Source organism: Rhinichthys klamathensis, unplaced genomic scaffold, assembly GCF_029890125.1.
Source record: "Rhinichthys klamathensis goyatoka isolate OS25496 unplaced genomic scaffold, OSU_Roscu_1.1 h1tg000036l_1, whole genome shotgun sequence".
NCBI lineage: Eukaryota > Metazoa > Chordata > Actinopteri > Cypriniformes > Leuciscidae > Rhinichthys > Rhinichthys klamathensis.
The window spans coordinates 10,476,732-10,496,701 of NW_026606584.1; the positions used below are offsets into that span (position 1 = coordinate 10,476,732).

A 19,970-nucleotide genomic window follows, 5' to 3' on the forward strand; every position below is an offset into this window, starting at 1 on the left:
AGCAAAACCGTTTGAGATATTCAATATCTGTTCACAATTTAGCATCTTCAATGTATTTTCATCATGTTGAAAAAGTTTGGCATGAATAAAATAAACTACTTAGGAGGAGTAGCTAAAAACTCAGAATCTGAAATCCACATTCAAACCAAAATATCTGACTTCCTGTTGGTCGTAGCTAATTACGGTAAATTAGAAAGTTGTCCGGCTCGAAGAGTACAATATACATATCGAGTTTTGTTACTGTAGATAAAACTAACCCCCCCACTTTTGTCAAAAGCATTTAGAAAGTGACACACTTCCTGCTGCCAGTTGGTGGCGCTATAACTTTGACTCACAATAGTCACATCCATGTGATCGGCCTCTTACAGCGAACACACTGTTGAAGTTTCATCAAGATCAGTTAATGTATGCAGAAGTTATAACACACTTCCTGTTTCCATTATTCGCCATAAATTCGTTTCCTCGCCACGGCCAAACCGTTCGAGATATCAAAAATCCCCTGGCAATTTTTCATCCTCAATGTCTTGACATCATGCTGACCGAGTTTCCTTGCGATTGGTTGAATTCTCTAGGAGGAGTATATCGAATTCCAGGGGCATACGCTTCCAAAGAAACCATAATAGCCGACTTCCTGTTGGGCTGGGGTAAAAAGTAAAAGTACAAAGGATATATGAACCGATGAGATCTATATGTGTACCGAGTTTCATATTATTACATGGAAGCGTGTTTGATTTATGGACCAAGTTTTCGGACCCCGTTCCAGGGGGCGCTGTCGAGCCCCCCTGCCACGCCCGGGTACCAGCTTCAGCCCGGCCCTGATGGCCGCGGGTTCTGACCAGTGTGCAAAGTTTCAAGAGTTTTCGTGCACGTTAAGAGCCCCAAAAGTGCCCGAATAGTCGATAAAATAATAATAATAATAATAATAATAATAATAAATATATATATATATATATATATATATATATATATATATATATATATAAATATAGCTGCGAGCAGCGATTACGGGCCCAAGCCGGTGGCACCGCAACCCCGGTGCCTTTAGTTACCTAAAGGCACCAGGGTGGCGGTGCCGCCGGCTTGGGCCCTTCATCGCTGCTCGCAGCTATATTTATATATATATATATATATATATATATATATATATATATATATATATATATATATAAAGCCGGTGGCACCGCCACCCTGGTGCCTTTAGGGTTATTGTGCACGACGTGACACAAAATATCTGCTTGCTATCTGCCGAACGGCTCTGGTAGTTTCGCTTCAGCACTGATGATGTTGTAGAAATAGTGCGCTCTGGTTGGTCTGGATTATTCGGGATTTTTTATTTTATACAGAAATAAATTCTTTATAATTCAGATGAGAATAAAGTTAGTGTTGATTAAAATGAAGGAAAACAAATATATTGATCTGAAATATAGCACATTAATTTAAAATTTATTTAGGTTCAATTACCAAACATACAATCTTAATTTAATTTAAAGCAAACAATACATTTAAAATATATGGGTTGTATGCAAATTTTTTTTAATAAAAAAAATATATATCCAAAAAGACAAGGCCTTAAAGGGTTAAACTCTTGTCACTGTAACAGACACATCTCTCTCTCTCACACACACACGTCAAGTCACTTACATTTTTAGATGCAATATTGAATAAGCAGAAAAATCGGATTTTCTGCTCTGAAAATATAAATAAGCAAAAAAATTGAATAAGCACTTTGAATATTCTAAACAGAATAAGCACTAGTCGCTAATGAATAAGTACTAGTACTTAATGGAATAGATACTAGTATCTAAAAAATAAGTACTAGTAGCATGAAAATAGAGACTAGTAGGTTAAAATGATTCAATGTTAAAACGGCTTGCCATATTGGCTCAGAGAGAGAGAAAGAGAAAATGACCTTTTAGATACTAGTACCTATTAATAGATACTAGTATTTATTCAATAAATACTAGTACTAAGTCATTAGATACTAGTACCTATTAAATAGATACCAGTACTTATTCATTAGCTACTAATACGTATTCAAAAGAATATCTAAAGAATAAGCACTAGTATCTAACGAATAGGCACTAGTACTAAAGAATAAGCACTAGTCGCTAATGAATAAGTACCAGTACTTAATGGAATAGATACTAGTATCTAAAAATAAGTACTAGTAGCATGAAAATAGAGACTAGTAGGTTAAAATGATTAAATGTTAAAGCGGCTTGCCATATTGGCTCAGAGAGAGAGAGAGAGAAAATGACCCTATTCAAACCACAATATCTGACTTTCTGAGGGTCGGAGCTAATTACTTTAAATTAGAAAGTTGTTTGGCTTGAGGAGAAGAATATACACGCTGAGTTTTGTAACTGTAGATAAAACTAACCCCCCCACTTTTGTCAAAAGCATTTAGAAAGTGACACACTTCCTGCTGCCAGTTGGTGGCGCTATAACTTTGACTCACAATAGTCACATCCATGTGATCGGCCTCTTACAGCGAACATACTGTTGAAGTTTCATCAAGATCAGTTAATGTATGCAGAAGTTATAACACACTTCCTGTTTCCATTATTCGCCATAAATTTGTTTCCTCGCCACAGCCAAACCGTTCGAGATATGAAAAATCCCCTGGCAATTTTTCATCCTCAATGTCTTGACATCATGCTGACCGAGTTAGGCCCTTTCATCGCTGCTCGCAGCTATATTTATATATATATATACACACACACACACACACACATATATATATATATATATATATATATATACATAAATATATATATATTGTTTTTTTAAGAGACAAGACAGAATATTACTTGCCTGATATGATTAGAAAAATAGTGTTTGTGTGTGTGTGTGTGTGTGTGTGGCGTAATTGAACAATGTAGACATAAAGACATACTCCGTCCTTTTGTTCATACAGGACATTATTCAAACTGCAAAGTGTTTACTTATATTTGTGTACACTCGCAATAAAACACAACATTGTGCTTTTGTCAAACTATAAACTCTTGTCAAACTGTAAACTACAACTGTCACCCAACCAAAATCTCTTACACACACACACACACACACACACACACAGTTTAAAAGCAAAAAATATCAAACAATCCTATTTAAAAACAGTCTGTGGGAGCCATCTTTTGGACATTCATCATATCGCATTGGTTTTCATTTCTTGTCATCAAACAGAGCCCTAATCTGTTTATTTTTTCAGTTACACATTCTACATTGATTAAAAAAGAAAAATCAAAGGTGTTTTTATTTTATACAGAAATAAATAATCTATCATTCAGATGAGAATAAAGTTAGTGTTAGTTCAAATTTTAAGGAAAACAAATATATGATCTGAAATGTAGCACATTCATTTATAATTCATTCAGGTTCGATTACCAAACATACAATCTTAATGTAATTTAAAGCAAACAATACATTTAAAATATATGGGTTGTATGACTATTTTTTAATATAAAAAGATATATATCCAAAAAGACAAGGCCTAAAGTTTAACAAGGGTTAAACTCTTATCACTGTAACAGACACAATCACACACACAATCACACACACACACACACACAAGTCAAATCACTTACATTTTAGATGCAATATTGACTTTTTTTCTGTTTCAGCAGCGAAAATAGTTAAACAAAGATCACAGCAGAACCATCGCGCATCTCACAGCAACGCGTTCTCATTACTGAATGATTCAGCATTTTGAACGAATCGGTTGACTCAAAGATTCAATGACCAATCAATCCATAAACATCTATCTCATTCATGAATGACTCAGTCGTTCAAACGAATGAATCAATGACTCGCTCATTAAGACGGTCGCCTGGCGACACCTAATGACGGTTTAGTGTTATGTTTAAAAGTATCATTCTTTCCAACGATTGTTAATTAACTCATATTTGAAACATAAGCTATATATATATATATATACATACATATACACACACATACACTAAAATAAAATAAAAACACATTTGAAACGTGTTTGCTTACTAAATTGTGAGCTGAACGAAAGTTGCAGCAAATATCAGCAACAGGAGTCAAATTTCATTAATCACGAGAGTGAAGAACTGACTGAAAAGATGATGACGGAATAGGCTATTTTATGTAAAAACGCCTATTTAAGCGAATCTGTCATTGTACTCTTTTATTGTTGTGTTTTCCATGAAAAATAATAGACTATTGAACTCACAATTCAAGCAATCGGCCCCCGAAATTGCACTAATTTTAGTGACACTAAAAAGTATGCGGCTGCACTGGCATTCATAATGGTGCGCGTCCATGGCGACGAGCGAGCAGAACAGAGCGAACGTTTAGTTAATTTCTACTTCCATAGGAATTCATTCGAGCGCCACCATTTCAATGTCCGTGCGGACGTCCATATTATACTTTCGCTTTCAAGTTAGTGTTTTTAAACCCCCCAGCGGGAGGTTTACACAATTGGTTTACACAATCACACGTTGATTAACCGGTGGGAAAATATTCCCATAGTAACATCCCTAATATATAAATATATATAAATTCAATAGGCCTACCTGATTTTGAACACAAGAGGGCAGTATAGCACTATATATGATTTGGATTATTATTATTTTTGACTAAACAACCATTCTGGCTGTTTTTAAACTTAAAAATAATTCTTAAATTGAAAAAAAGGAATAAAATGGGTTTAGTTCTAATATTTGTATAATTTTATATAAAAATAAATGGTGTATAATTACATTTTAGAAAGATATGAGACATGCCCTGATTCTTTTTTTGACATTACTTGAATCCCTCAACCATAGCAAAACCGTTTGAGATATTCAATATCTGTTCACAATTTAGCATCTTCAATGTATTTTCATCATGTTGAAAAAGTTTGGCATGAATAAAATAAACTACTTAGGAGGAGTAGCTAAAAACTCAGAATCTGAAATCCACATTCAAACCAAAATATCTGACTTCCTGTTGGTCGTAGCTAATTACGGTAAATTAGAAAGTTGTCCGGCTCGAAGAGTACAATATACATATCGAGTTTTGTTACTGTAGATAAAACTAACCCCCCCACTTTTGTCAAAAGCATTTAGAAAGTGACACACTTCCTGCTGCCAGTTGGTGGCGCTATAACTTTGACTCACAATAGTCACATCCATGTGATCGGCCTCTTACAGCGAACATACTGTTGAAGTTTCATCAAGATCAGTTAATGTATGCAGAAGTTATAACACACTTCCTGTTTCCATTATTCGCCATAAATTCGTTTCCTCGCCACGGCCAAACCGTTCGAGATATAAAAAATCCCCTGGCAATTTTTCATCCTCAATGTCTTGACATCATGCTGACCGAGTTTCCTTACGATTGGTTGAATTCTCTAGGAGGAGTATATCGAATTCCAGGGGCATACGCTTCCAAACAAACCATAATAGCCGACTTCCTGTTGGGCTGGGGTAAAAAGTAAAAGTACAAAGGATATATGAACCGATGAGATCTATATGTGTACCGAGTTTCATATTATTACATGGAAGCGTGTTTGATTTATGGACCAAGTTTTCGGACCCCGTTCCAGGGGGCGCTGTCGAGCCCCCCTGCCACGCCCGGGTACCAGCTTCAGCCCGGCCCTGATGGCCGCGGGTTCTGACCTGTGTGCAAAGTTTCAAGAGTTTTCGTGCACGTTAAGAGCCCCAAAAGTGCCCGAATAGTCGATAAAATAATAATAATAATAATAATAATAATAATAATAATAATAATAAATATAGCTGCGAGCAGCGATTACGGGCCCAAGCCGGTGGCACCGCAACCCCGGTGCCTTTAGTTACCTAAAGGCACCAGGGTGGCGGTGCCGCCGGCTTGGGCCCTTCATCGCTGCTCGCAGCTATATTTATATATATATATATATATATATATATATATATTTATATATATATATATATATATATATATATATATATATATATATATATATATATATATATAAAGCCGGTGGCACCGCCACCCTGGTGCCTTTAGGGTTATTGTGCACGACGTGACACAAAATATCTGCTTGCTATCTGCCGAACGGCTCTGGTAGTTTCGCTTCAGCACTGATGATGTTGTAGAAATAGTGCGCTCTGGTTGGTCTGGATTATTCGGGATTTTTTATTTTATACAGAAATAAATTCTTTATAATTCAGATGAGAATAAAGTTAGTGTTGATTAAAATGAAGGAAAACAAATATATTGATCTGAAATATAGCACATTAATTTAAAATTTATTTAGGTTCAATTACCAAACATACAATCTTAATTTAAGTTAAAGCAAACAATACATTTAAAATATATGGGTTGTATGCACATTTTTTTTAATAAAAAAAATATATATCCAAAAAGACAAGGCCTTAAAGGGTTAAACTCTTGTCACTGTAACAGACACATCTCTCTCACACACACACACACACACACACACACACACACACACACACACACACACACACACACACACACACACACGTCAAGTCAATTACATTTTTAGATGCAATATTGAATAAGCAGAAAAATCGGATTTTCTGCTCTGAAAATATAAATAAGCAAAAAAATTTAATAAGCACTTTGAATATTCTAAACAGAATAAGCACTAGTCACTAATGAATAAGTACTAGTACTTAATGGAATAGATACTAGTATCTAAAAAATAAGTACTAGTAGCATGAAAATAGAGACTAGTAGGTTAAAATGATTAAATGTTAAAACGGCTTGCCATATTGGCTCAGAGAGAGAGAAAGAGAAAATGACCTTTTAGATACTAGTACCTATTAATAGATACTAGTATTTATTCAATAAATACTAGTACTAAGTCATTAGATACTAGTACCTATTAAATAGATACCAGTACTTATTCATTAGCTACTAATACGTATTCAAAAGAATATCTAAAGAATAAGCACTAGTATCTAAAGAATAGGCACTAGTACTAAAGAATAAGCACTAGTCGCTAATGAATAAGTACCAGTACTTAATGGAATAGATACTAGTATCTAAAAATAAGTACTAGTAGCATGAAAATAGAGACTAGTAGGTTAAAATGATTAAATGTTAAAGCGGCTTGCCATATTGGCTCAGAGAGAGAGAGAGAGAGAAAATGACCCTATTCAAACCACAATATCTGACTTTCTGAGGGTCGGAGCTAATTACTTTAAATTAGAAAGTTGTTTGGCTTGAGGAGAAGAATATACACGCTGAGTTTTGTAACTGTAGATAAAACTAACCCCCCCCACTTTTGTCAAAAGCATTTAGAAAGTGACACACTTCCTGCTGCCAGTTGGTGGCGCTATAACTTTGACTCACAATAGTCACATCCATGTGATCGGCCTCTTACAGCGAACATACTGTTGAAGTTTCATCAAGATCAGTTAATGTATGCAGAAGTTATAACACACTTCCTGTTTCCATTATTCGCCATAAATTCGTTTCCTCGCCACGGCCAAACCGTTCGAGATATGAAAAATCCCCTGGCAATTTTTCATCCTCAATGTCTTGACATCATGCTGACCGAGTTTCCTTGCGATTGGTTGAATTCTCTAGGAGGAGTATATCGAATTCCAGGGGCATACGCTTCCAAACAAACCATAATAGCCGACTTCCTGTTGGGCTGGGGTAAAAAGTAAAAGTACAAAGGATATATGAACCGATGAGATCTATATGTGTACCGAGTTTCATATTATTACATGGAAGCGTGTTTGATTTATGGACCAAGTTTTCGGACCCCGTTCCAGGGGGCGCTGTCGAGCCCCCCTGCCACGCCCGGGTACCAGCTTCAGCCCGGCCCTGATGGCCGCGGGTTCTGACCAGTGTGCAAAGTTTCAAGAGTTTTCGTGCACGTTAAGAGCCCCAAAAGTGCCCGAATAGTCGATAAAATAATAATAATAATAATAAATATAGCTGCGAGCAGCGATTACGGGCCCAAGCCGGTGGCACCGCAACCCCGGTGCCTTTAGTTACCTAAAGGCACCGGAGTGGCGGTGCCGCCGGCTTTGGCCCTTCATCGCTGCTCGCAGCTATATTTATATATATATATATATATATATATATATATATATATATATATATATATATATATATATATAAACAAGCCGGTGGCACCGCCACCCCGGTGCCTTTAGGGTTACTGTGCATGACGGGCAATATCGTAACTCCGCTTTGACCTTTGAGAAGATGTGTGCTGTAGAGCTTGCATTGGTGTGGGCTCTGCAAAAGTGTGCATTGAGGGCACATATCAACCACAAAGTATGCGTGAGCAACCTTCTGAAACCTAAAATGAAAAATGAGACACCCTACGGTCTCATGGACTTAATGCACACATGAAATAAGTACACAAGTTTGAAAGTTATATGAAGTGTGCCAAGACAGAATATTACTTGCCTGATCTGATTAGAAAAATAGTTGGTGTGTGTGTGTGTGTGTGTGTGTGTGTGTGTGTGTGTGTGTGTGTGTGTGTGTGTGTGTGTGGGTGTGTGTGTGTGTGTGTGTGTGTGAGGCGTGATTGAACAATGTAGACATAAAAACATACCCCGTCCTTTTGTTCATACAGGACATTATTCAAACTGCAAAGTGTTTACTTATATTTGTGTACAATCACAATAAAACACAACATTGTGCTTTTGTCAAACTGTAAACTACAACTGTCACCCAACCGAAATCTCTTACACACACACACACACACACACACACACACACACACACACACACACACATAGTTTAAAAGCAAAAAAAATCTTTTGGACATTCATCATATTGCATTGGTTTTCATTTATTGTCCTCGATCAGAGCCCTAATCTGTTTATTTTTTCAGTTACACATTCTACATTGATTAAAAAAGAAAAATCAAATGTGTTTTTATTTTATACATAAATAAATAATCTATCATTCAGATGAGAATAAAGTTAGTGTTAGTTCAAATTTTAAGGAAAACAAATATATGATCTGAAATATAGCACATTCATTTATAATTCATTCAGGTTCAATTACCAAACATACAATCTTAATGTAATTTAAAGCAAACAATACATTTAAAATACATGGGTTGTATGCTATTTTTTTTTATATAAAAAGATATATATCCAAAAAGACAAGGCCTAAACTTTAACAAGGGTTAAACAATCACTGTAACAGACACAATCTCACACACACACACACACACACACACACACACACACACACACACACACACACACACACACACACACACACACGTCAAATCACTTACATTTTAGATGCAATATTGACTTTTTTTTCTGTTTCAGCAGCGAAAATAGTTAAACAAAGATCACAGCAGAACCATCGAGCATCTCACAGCAACGCGTTCTCATTACTGATTCAGCATTTTGAACGAATCGGTTGACTCAAAGATTCAACGACCAATCCATAATCTGTCTCATTCATGAATGACTCAGCCGTTCGAACGAATCGTTTGAACGAATGAATCAATGACTCGCTCATTAAGACGGTCGCCTAGCGACACCTAATGACGGTTTAGTGATATTAAAAGTATCATTCTTTCCAACGATTGTTAATTAACTCATATTTGAAACATAAGCTATATATATATATATACACACATATATATACACAAAAATAAAATAAAAACACATTTGAAGCGTGTTTGCTTACTAAATTGTGAGCGGAACGAAAGTTGCAGCAAATATCAGCAACAGGAGTCAAATTTCATTAATCACGAGAGTGAAGAGCTGACTGAAAAGATGATGACGGAATAGGCTATTTTATGTAAAAGCCCCTATTTAAGCGAATCTATCATTGTACTCTTTTGTTGTTGTGTTTTCCGTGAAAAATAATTGACTATTGAACTCACAATTCAAGCAATCGGCCCCGTTATTGCACTAATTTTAAAGTGACACTAAAAAGTATGCGGCTGCACTGGCATTCATAATGGTGCGCGTCCATGGCGACGAGCGAGCAGAACAGAGCGAACGTTTTTTAGTTCATTCCTACTTCCATAGGAATTCCCTCAAGCGCTCTGCAAGCGCAACCCTTATCAATGTCCGTGTGGACGTCCGTATTTAAAAGCTCTCGGTCCTCAGTCACATGCTTGCCAAATATATGTATAAATATCATTTTGGACACAAGAGGGCAGTATGGCCCTATGTATAATTTTGTACAATAACTATCAATCGAAGAGCCCCTCCCCACACAGACACACACACACACACAGTTCGCCCGCGCCTCTCTCTCACACGCACACACACACACACACACACTCCAGCATTGCAATCTTGAGATCGCAGCTTGTTCATTATGCTGCGTTCACACCAAACTTTTATACTCTTTTGTTGTTGTGGTTTCCATGAAGAATAATAGGCTATTGAACTCACAATTCAAGCAATCGGCCCCAGAAAAGGCGCTAATTTTAAAATGAAACTAACGGCTGCACGGGCATTCATAACGGTGCGCGTCCACGGCGATGAGCGAGCAGAACTTCCATAGGAATTCCCTCGAGCGCTCTGCACGTGGCCATTATCAATGTCCCGTATTTAAAAGCTCTCGGTCCTCAGTCACATACCAAATATATGTATAATGTATATATAAATATAATTTTGGACACAAGAGGGCAGTATGGCCCTATGTATAATTTTGTGTTTAAACTAAAAGAGCCCCTCCCCCCCCTCCCCACACAGACACACACGAATGGCAGGGTGCATTCTCTCTGTCAGAGGGAGAGGGAGAGAAAATTCTCAGAAACATCCACATTCAAACCAAAATATCTGACTTCCTCTTGGTCTGAGCTAATGACAGTTAATTAGAAAGTTGTCCGGCTTGATCTGAACCATATGCATACCTGTGTCTGTCGAGTTTCATGCAATTTCAAGCATGCTAAGAGTCTCAAAAGCATCAAACAAGAATATTAAAGTTTGATGTGTTGCCACGGCAACAGTATCTAAGATATCAATAATCCTTTCACAGGTCTACATCTGCCGTGTGTTTACATTATACACATAAAGTTTGAAGCAAATCGGGTAAAAATAAGAGGGTGATTTCAAAGCATTTAGGAAGTGACACACTTCCTGCTGCCAGTTGGTGGCGCTATAACTTTGACTCACAATAGTCACATCCATGTGATCGGCCTCTTACAACGAACACACTGCTGAAGTTTCATCAAGATTAGTTAATGTATGCAGTAGTTATAACACACTTCCTGTTTCACGTTTCTCGCCATAATTTTGTTTCCTCGCCACGGCCAAACCGTTCGAGATATCAAAAATCCCCTCGCAAACTTTCATCCTCAATGTCTTGACTTCATGCTGACCGAGTTTCGTGCCGTTTGTTTGAATTCTCTAGGAGGAGTATTTCACATTCCATTGCGTGTGTTTTACCAACAACCCTAAATAGCCGACTTCCTGTTGGGCTGGGGTAAAAAGTAAGAGTGTGAAGTATATATGAAACGAGGAGATCTACATGTGTACCGAGTTTCATATTATTACATGCAAGCGTGTTTGATTTATGGACCATGTTTTCGGACCCCGTTCCAGGGGGCGCTGTCGAGCCCCCCTGCCACGCCCGGGTACCATCTTCAGCCCGGCCCTGATGGCCGCGGGTTCTGACATGTGTGCAAAGTTTCAGGAGTTTTTGAGCATGTTAAGGCCTCCAAAAGTGTCCAAAAGGTAGCAGAAAAATAATAAGAAGAATAATAAAAAATAATCCTAAGGAAAACAATAGGGCCTTCGCCCTTTGGGCTTGGGCCCTAATAATAATAATAATAAATAATCCTAAGGAAAACAATAGGGCCTTCGCCCTTTGGGCTTGGGCCCTAATAATAAATAATCCTAAGGAAAACAATAGGGCCTTCGCCCTTTGGGCTTGGGCCCTAATAATAATAATAATCCTAAGGAAAACAATAGGGCCTTCGCCTTTTCAAGGCTTGGGCCCTAATAATAATAATCCTAAGGAAAACAATAGGGCCTTCGCCTTTTCAAGGCTTGGGCCCTAATAATCCTAAGGAAAACAATAGGGCCTTCGCCTTTTCAAGGCTTGGGCCCTAATAATAATCCTAAGGAAAACAATAGGGCCTTCGCCTTTTCAAGGCTTGGGCCCTAATAATCCTAAGGAAAACAATAGGGCCTTCGCCCTTTGGGCTTGGGCCCTAATAATAAATAATCCTAAGGAAAACAATAGGGCCTTCGCCCTTTGGGCTTGGGCCCTAATTACAGTAATCAAATCATCAAAACTATACATCTTAGCAGTAGCAGCACATCAAACATACAACATACATTTACATATTTGTCAGCATATCTTTACATTGTCTTCTAAATACATACGTGCTTTTACTTTTTCGTATGTTTATTGGAACCATATTCCAAGCAACAGAACATCGATAAAGCACAGTTTTTTTCATGAAATTTGTGTGTGGACAAGCTAAAAAAAGTTGAGCCTTACTCGCTTGACGTGTTCCATAGTCATGTCTAAAACCCACATATACAAGTTTTTCAGAGAAGAAACAGGGTGTATGATACTTGATTACCTTATAAAAATATACCAGCATTCGTAAATGTAGTTTATCCTTCACTAACAGCCGTGATAATTTTCATTGGCATTGGCCTGAAATGAATAATGAAGCACTAACCTAGCTGATCTGTTCTGAGCCACCTGAAGTTTTTCTCAGATGCACTTGACCATATCATTGGGCATTACTCAAGATGTGATAAAACGAACGATTGCACGCCCAACATCTTTTAAAACAAAAGATGGAAGAAACACAGGACATTTCCTGGCCACAGCTGTACCTTTTCCCATATTGCTTACTATATAATCTATATGTTCAGACCAAGACAGCATACTATCAAGTTTCACGCCCAGCAACTTAACACTTGTTACTTGTTCCTCTGGAGTTCCATCAATAAATCAATTCAAGTCATCAACCTTAGTAATATTATTTTTGTTACTAAAAAGGATACATTTGGGGTTTTTTCTGTTTAAAATTAATTTATTAGTTCTAACCCAGTTCGTAATTGTTTGCAACTCCTCACTTAAGTTCTTCTGCCGATCTATGTGCTGCAGTAAATATTGTCGAATTATCTGCATACATAACTAAATTAGCATTATCAACAACACATGGTAAATCATTTATAAAAATAGAAAATAAAAGTGGACCTGAACAACTTTCCTGTGGAACACCGCAGTAAGTGTTTTTGGTCTCAGAAAAAGATCCATTATAAAATACAGTCTGTTTACTATTAGAAAGATAACCATTCATCTGTCATGTGTATAAGAGCAGTACAAGTAGAGTGTCCTGGTCTATAAGCATGTTGTGCATTAGCAAGCAATCCATTTATACTAAAATAATGTAAAATTTGCTTAAAAGTAATCTTCTCTAAAATCTTACTCAAAATAGGAAGTATACTAATTGGCCTACAGTTAGAACCCGAAAAGTAAATTTTTCCCTTTTTAAGTAATGGTATAATTTTAGATTAATTTGAGTGGGAGAGAATGGGAGAAAGAGAGTGTGCTTTCCGTACATAATAAAACACAATTTTGTGGCAAAAAACACGGAAATAAGTTGTCGTTTTTATCCTATTGTTTACTATATTTATTTGTTTGGTCAGTGTCGTTGTGGGGTTTAGCTCTTTTGCTGTTATAGGCTATAAGGACCTTTGAAATAACTGAAATCATTTGGCGAAGTGATACTTTAATGCGGTCAAGACCTGCCTGGAACTACTTTAGCGTGTGTTTCCCTGAAAATAATTGCACACCTTAGAACGTTCGTCAACCAATCAGATTCAATCATTCAACAGCCCTATAGTATAATATTGCTTGAAGGAATAGTTCACCCACAATTGGAAATTCTATCATTTAGATAGAAATGGTTCCAAACCTGCATGAGTTTCTTTGTGGAACAGCAATTTTTTTTTTTTTTTAATTCCAATTGTTTTTTGTTGTTGTTGTTGTTGTTTTTTCTATGGTAAACAATGGTAATCAGTGGTAATCAAAATGTTCGGCTTCCAACGTTCTTCAAAATATCATCTTTTGTGTTCCACAGAAGAAAGTAATTCATACAGGTTTGAAACTACATGAAGGTGAGTAAATGATGACTGCATATTCATTTTTGGGTGAACTATCCTTTTAATATCTTGGTTATTAAAAAAAAAAGTAACTTGCTCATTTTGCAGTTTTTCACTGAAACTTGCAGGGCTAAAGCTGAAGTAGGCATGTGCTAGTTGACTAAATGATAGGAAGTGTCCCGACATCTGGCGATAAAACGTGACTATATTTCTCGTTAAGGTGAAAAGATGTCTCGCAATATCAGCATGATGGAGTTGAGATTGAAGCAAAACATTTTACAGTGCTTGCTTTATGTTCTTCTGTCTTTTTCTGCATATTATAATTTATACTCAGAAAGTAGAACTGAAGTGACATTCATTACAAGATGATTAGTTAAAACATTTCAAAATGCACCTGCATTGTTTTGCATTTTGTGACTTGCAGTTGAATAAAATAATAAAATGCAATTTTTTCAGTCATGTATTTTGTCATTGAAGATTTCATAAAAAATATGAAAAAGTCTAGTTCTCATGAACCCAATATCGTGTATCGTCTCGTGAGCTAAGTGTATCATCACACCGCTACTAAATGGTACTGCGGATTCTCGTTGACATTGGAAATACTAATTGACTGTTTCCCATTAATGTTTTCAATTTTTATACATTAACTTTTATTATTTTTATGCTCTGACTATTTATTAAACAAAAATACAATTTTTAAATTTAGAAAGATGTATTATTATGATTATAAATACTAAATATAAATTATTAAATATAAAATATTATAAAATTTACGTCACATAGTGAGAGAGTAGACAGCATTGGTCTTTTTGCCATGTTACGAATATAATTGTAAAATTGATATGCTAGGTTTAAATTGTTCTTTCTTGTTTTGTTTTTCTGAATTCATCAATGCTTTCTAAATTTGGCTTTGATGGAACATTTTTGGTTAATGTAACCTCTGGTTATAATATGTTGACTAACATACACTTGATATTCCGCTTAGAATAGGGTGTTAGTTTTGCTCTTATTAGTCCTGCACTGTCTAAATAGGACTATATTGGCTAACATTGACTTGATGAATGCTTGTCGTTTTATGCAACAGATCATGTACAATGATCAAAATGCATGGCAAACAAATCGCAAGTATGTGACCCGTTTTTCAGCTGTATTTAGCATTGGAGTATTTAGATGTTTAGTGTTTTATTTGTAGTTTGTTACTTTAACACTAGTTGACTCGTCCATTACAAGATTTCTGTTTAAACGTCAGTGAAATTGATCGGACATCCCTATGCTAAAGGGTAAAGGTAACATCTGCGTCACTAGTGCATGGCTCTATGAGCGTGAAATTGCTCATAAATATCCAAGTATATGATACAGCTTTCATTCTTCAGGAGAAATATATTCATGAGGGAAAAAAAATCCGTTTGAATAAGGAAAGTGATATATTTGTCATGGTTATCCTTTCAATGGTTAAAATAACCACAGTCATTGCATGTGCTGCACTTTATTTGTATCATTTGTTTTACAAGTTTATTTTTATTTATCTATTTACCTTTTTTAGAATTTGACGGATAATAAAGACACTGTTAGATAAGTGAGATCTCTGATTGTCGTCCTTGAATGAAAACCAAAAAAGTAGTGCTTTAAAAGTCCTTGAAAGTCCTGGAATTTCATTTTACAATATCTGTACGAACCCTTTTTTAAATGCCTGTAATTTTCGGCATGTTTTGCACTGCTGATTTATGCTAGTAATGACACACTTCATTTCTGCGTGAATTTTTGGTGTTTTTGTTTGTTTGACATGAACTGTAGCGCAGTGTAATAAAGTTATATCTGTGCCTGTGTTTGGTGTTTCAGGCGCAGCTGCTGCAGCTGTCATGTCCAGCACTAAAGGCCCTACAGTTCTCAGACCAGCCGGAGGAGCCAACGCAGGCCCTAGCCAACCTGCAGCTGTGCAACACATCATACATCAGCCTATTCAGGTGCAGAAGCTTTACAACTTACTGATCATATACAGTTAGACACAGCGGTCTGCTCTGTCTGGTCTAAACAATGCTTAATGTAAATGCCACGTTTAGAGCGGTGGTTCACTTCTTTTTAACTCCAAAGCCCCTCATTGTCCACAACAATATTCAAAGGCCCCAAGACTTTTTACTCTCAATAATTGAGCTTGGCATTACTACAAAATAGTTTATTCATTGTAAAAATTCCCATGGAGTTTTAATTTGATTAATTTGCTTTACTTTTTCCAGGTCTAGAAATCACTTTTAAAATTAGGCTACCTCATATATCCATATGAGAACCACTGGTTTAGAGTGATCAGATAAATGTCAGGGCTGTTTGGAGATGTATTGTTATGTTCTTTACATGTACTATCAATGTAAATCCCACCACAAAAAAAGTAATGATTTAATTTTTTAGCAACATATGCATAAGAAAATTATTTGTTTTTTATTTAATGTTTCAGTGTTTTACAAACACCCCACATTTTACATTTTACAACAAAATATTCGTTCATCCCTTTTCTATACCCTCTTGTCCTATAACAAATGAGTTAATAGGTTTTTCATTTGCATTAATGTCTGGTTATTTAGTGTCTCCATGATGGCTATAAATTTGATACAGTGCAAAACATGGCTGATTCATTGCTAATTTCAGCTGTTCCAACTAATTCAACCGATTCCAAGACAAACATCATTCAGAACCTCATCTCTAATAGCCAGCTAGCCTTGCCACCTTTATTACATATTTAAATCATAAGAATTTGCTAAAATTGTTCAGTACTTCAGAGATAACCATATTTATATAATTCACAAGCCATAACAACAGCGCATGATATAGTAACTACCCACAGGGTTCCTACACAGTTTGGAAAAGTATGGAATTTGATTTGTCATTTCCAGGTCTGGATAAGTATGGAAAAAAAAAAATTCAGACTATTGCCCCTGTTCAGTTTTCTAAAATATAAATTTAAGAATGTCTGAAAATAAATGTGTAATACAAGCAGAGCAAAAGTTTAGTGATCATTTAGTGATTGTCAAACACGACTGAATGAATTCAATGTGCACGATTTCATTATGTAAAACTGTTTGTCTTCAGCATAAGCGAGCCTCTTTTGAACTTCACTCAGGCTGTACTTCAATGTTTGTCAATCATGCAACATCAAACCATATTTACAGTATCAAACTGAAGTCAGAGCGGAATATATGCAGGTTATAATTCTTCTCATCATATAAGCTCATGTTATGTGTAGGAAACCTGTATCCAGCACTGGTTTAATGGTGGCACTGACAGTTCTGACAGTTCACTCTCATGTCCTTAATGTTGAGTCCTGTTGTGTTTATGCACTTTGTTTGATGTTGCTGTCAGTTTACAGAGTTGTGAAAAGAACTCTAGTTTATAGATCTGCAACATCTTCCTTTAGTTCCTGATATTTACCCACTGTCTGTTTTCACAGTCTCGACCTTTGGTGACCACCTCAACGGCTGTTCTACCCACCATGGTGGCTCCCATCACAGCTGCTAGAACCCAGTCCCCAGTCATCAACACCCCTGTCACACACTCTGCAGAGATGGTTCATGGGTAAATTATTGTATCTATCTCTTCGATGAGCACTATAACTATGTGTCATGATTGGATTGTTTGGTGCTATTCCAATAATAATCTTGAATTTTTTTTTTTTTAGGCGACCAGTAACAATTCACCCTCCACCAGCCGCCATCAACATCCAGCGTCCACCAACCCCCCGGGACACTGCCACTCGCATCACCCTCCCCTCCCACCCAGCTATTGGAGCGCAGAAGGCCCAGCCCCCTCACACTATCACACAAGTCAGTATGAACCTATTAATCTGAAGGTATTTGAATAAAGCAGGGGTTTTTTTATGCCAAGAACCCTCAAATATTACAATCCCCTGCAAAGGAAGTTTATGTTCTTGCTGGAACATAATGCCACAAACTTTCTTTCTATTACTTATGAACTTTGAGGGTTTTTTTTTCTGTTTGCAGAAGCCAATCTTCAACACTGTGACCCCTGTTGCCGCTGCCACTGTAGCTCCTATTTTAGCTACCAACAGTGCTCCTTCAGCCACCACTACAGGTACAATTCTTCCCCCAAAGATTTCATCCACAGAGACGAGACATTTTCATGTAGTTCATAACTGTGTGTACCCCAAAATAGGCTCTGCAGCACATACCCAAATGACCAGTAGCACTATTGTCACTATGACAATGGCCTCTCACTCCCATGCTACAGCTGTGACCACCTCTGCTATTCCTGTCGGTAAGCACAACCCATTCTCTACATGTGTTTATAACATTCAAGATTGTTACTCAATGCAACGTTTGTCGAGTCATGCTAATACTTACTAGATCATTTTGCCATATCCATTTATATCTTTTTTTTTTTGTGAGGCATACAGATTCAGAATTTAAATTCAATGAAATTCATAGATAATGCAATTCATCAACTGTCCTTTTTGACAAAAAAACCCAAACAAACCTGACTTGTCAAGACAAACTTTGAATGTTGGCTTAAAGACTTAAAGTTTGACCCTTTATTGACTTTACAGAGGGATAGATGAATTGTTTTATAGATGGATTGATAGATATATTGGTGGTTGAATGGATGGATATTATGGATTGATAAATTGTTTGGATGGATGAAGGGATGGATGTAGATAGATCATTGTTTTCATCCGAGTAGCCTGATAAATACATAATCTCTGGCCCTGCTTACACCTGGTATTAAGATGCGTTTTGGTCGATCGGATCACAAGTGAACAACTTATAATGTTGTAGCGTATAACAGCGTAACAATACAGGTGTAAACTGGGTCTAAAACATTTTGAGCTTGTCCACTTTTAACCACTTCTAGAGGTAGTCGTTCAAACACATTCAAACAGCCACAAAAGACCGCCTACTCTCCACCTACTGACCTAATGCGTAAACATTATGGGAAGCGCGCTACCCAGATGGGATTTAAACTGTCGGCTGGAGACCCAAGTTTGGTTTGAAGAGAAAACGTACCAAGTACAATGTTCTCTCACCACTCCTAATTTCTAACACACACTCACAGAAACGAAAGTTGATGCTCTCCGTATGTTTTTCCATAGTCTCCGGTCTCGTTCATATGTAATTTGCGTGAGCTTATTTTGTCCATTAGATTGAAAGATCTGAAAAAAACACATACATTTACCTGCCCATAGACCCTCCCCTCGAAGAAATGAGGACAGAAGTGTTTGAAAGTGGACAAAAGAGACGGATTAAAACACAAGGTGTAAACGGGAATGTGTCTCCCTTGTCTACTTGTGATCCAATCGACCAAAACGCATCTTAATACCAGGTGTAAACAGGGCCTCTGTAAGTAACAGGCCATCCATATCCAACACAAGAGTTGTCTTAGTAAGTGTAAAAAATGGTCTATTGAGCAAGTTACCTAATAAATTTACTAAACCAATGAGCGCTGCATAAAATGCAACCTTGAGAGGCACGGCTTTAATTTTAATGCACTACTTGCAGGCAAAGAATCACCAACGTGAAGCAGAGACTAGAATGGTAAAATGAAGCGCAGTAATGAAGCGGATGATGTCATAGCTTTATGGATGCGGGCCCCTATCCACCCAGGCCCATATGCACATGCATACCCTGAATGCCCAGGCGTGGATGGATGGATTGATTGATTGATTGATTTTCATTCTTGCTTAATGTTTCTGCTCTGTCCAGCTAAAGTGGTTCCTCAGCCCATTGCCCACACATCCCCACGTATCCAGCCAGAGTATCCAGGAGAAAGGACCAACCTGATTTCCATTTCAGGTCATCGCTCTTCTCCGAACCCTGTCAACATGGAAGCCCGCAGTGATAACAGGTGAAACTATCTTGAATTAATCCAGGGGTGTCCAATCCTCCTCCCGGAGGACCACTGTCCTGTAAAGTTGAGCTCCAACCCCAATTAAATGCA

The 19,970-nt window shown here is 37.1% G+C and overlaps 1 protein-coding gene across 3 annotated transcripts in view; it reads left to right on the forward strand.

Annotated features, from left to right (window-relative positions):
- The window catches only part of sap130a (Sin3A-associated protein a), a 90,977-nt gene that overhangs the window by 59,587 nt on the left and 11,420 nt on the right, over positions 1–19,970 (forward strand). For all 3 annotated transcript variants that reach the window (XM_056246326.1, XM_056246328.1, XM_056246327.1), the window contains exons 6-11: positions 15,870–15,994; positions 17,470–17,594; positions 17,698–17,842; positions 18,020–18,110; positions 18,192–18,293; positions 19,736–19,877. In XM_056246326.1, coding sequence (XP_056102301.1) covers positions 15,870–15,994; positions 17,470–17,594; positions 17,698–17,842; positions 18,020–18,110; positions 18,192–18,293; positions 19,736–19,877 — 730 coding nt within the window. The remainder of the gene's footprint in view (positions 1–15,869; positions 15,995–17,469; positions 17,595–17,697; positions 17,843–18,019; positions 18,111–18,191; positions 18,294–19,735; positions 19,878–19,970) is intronic.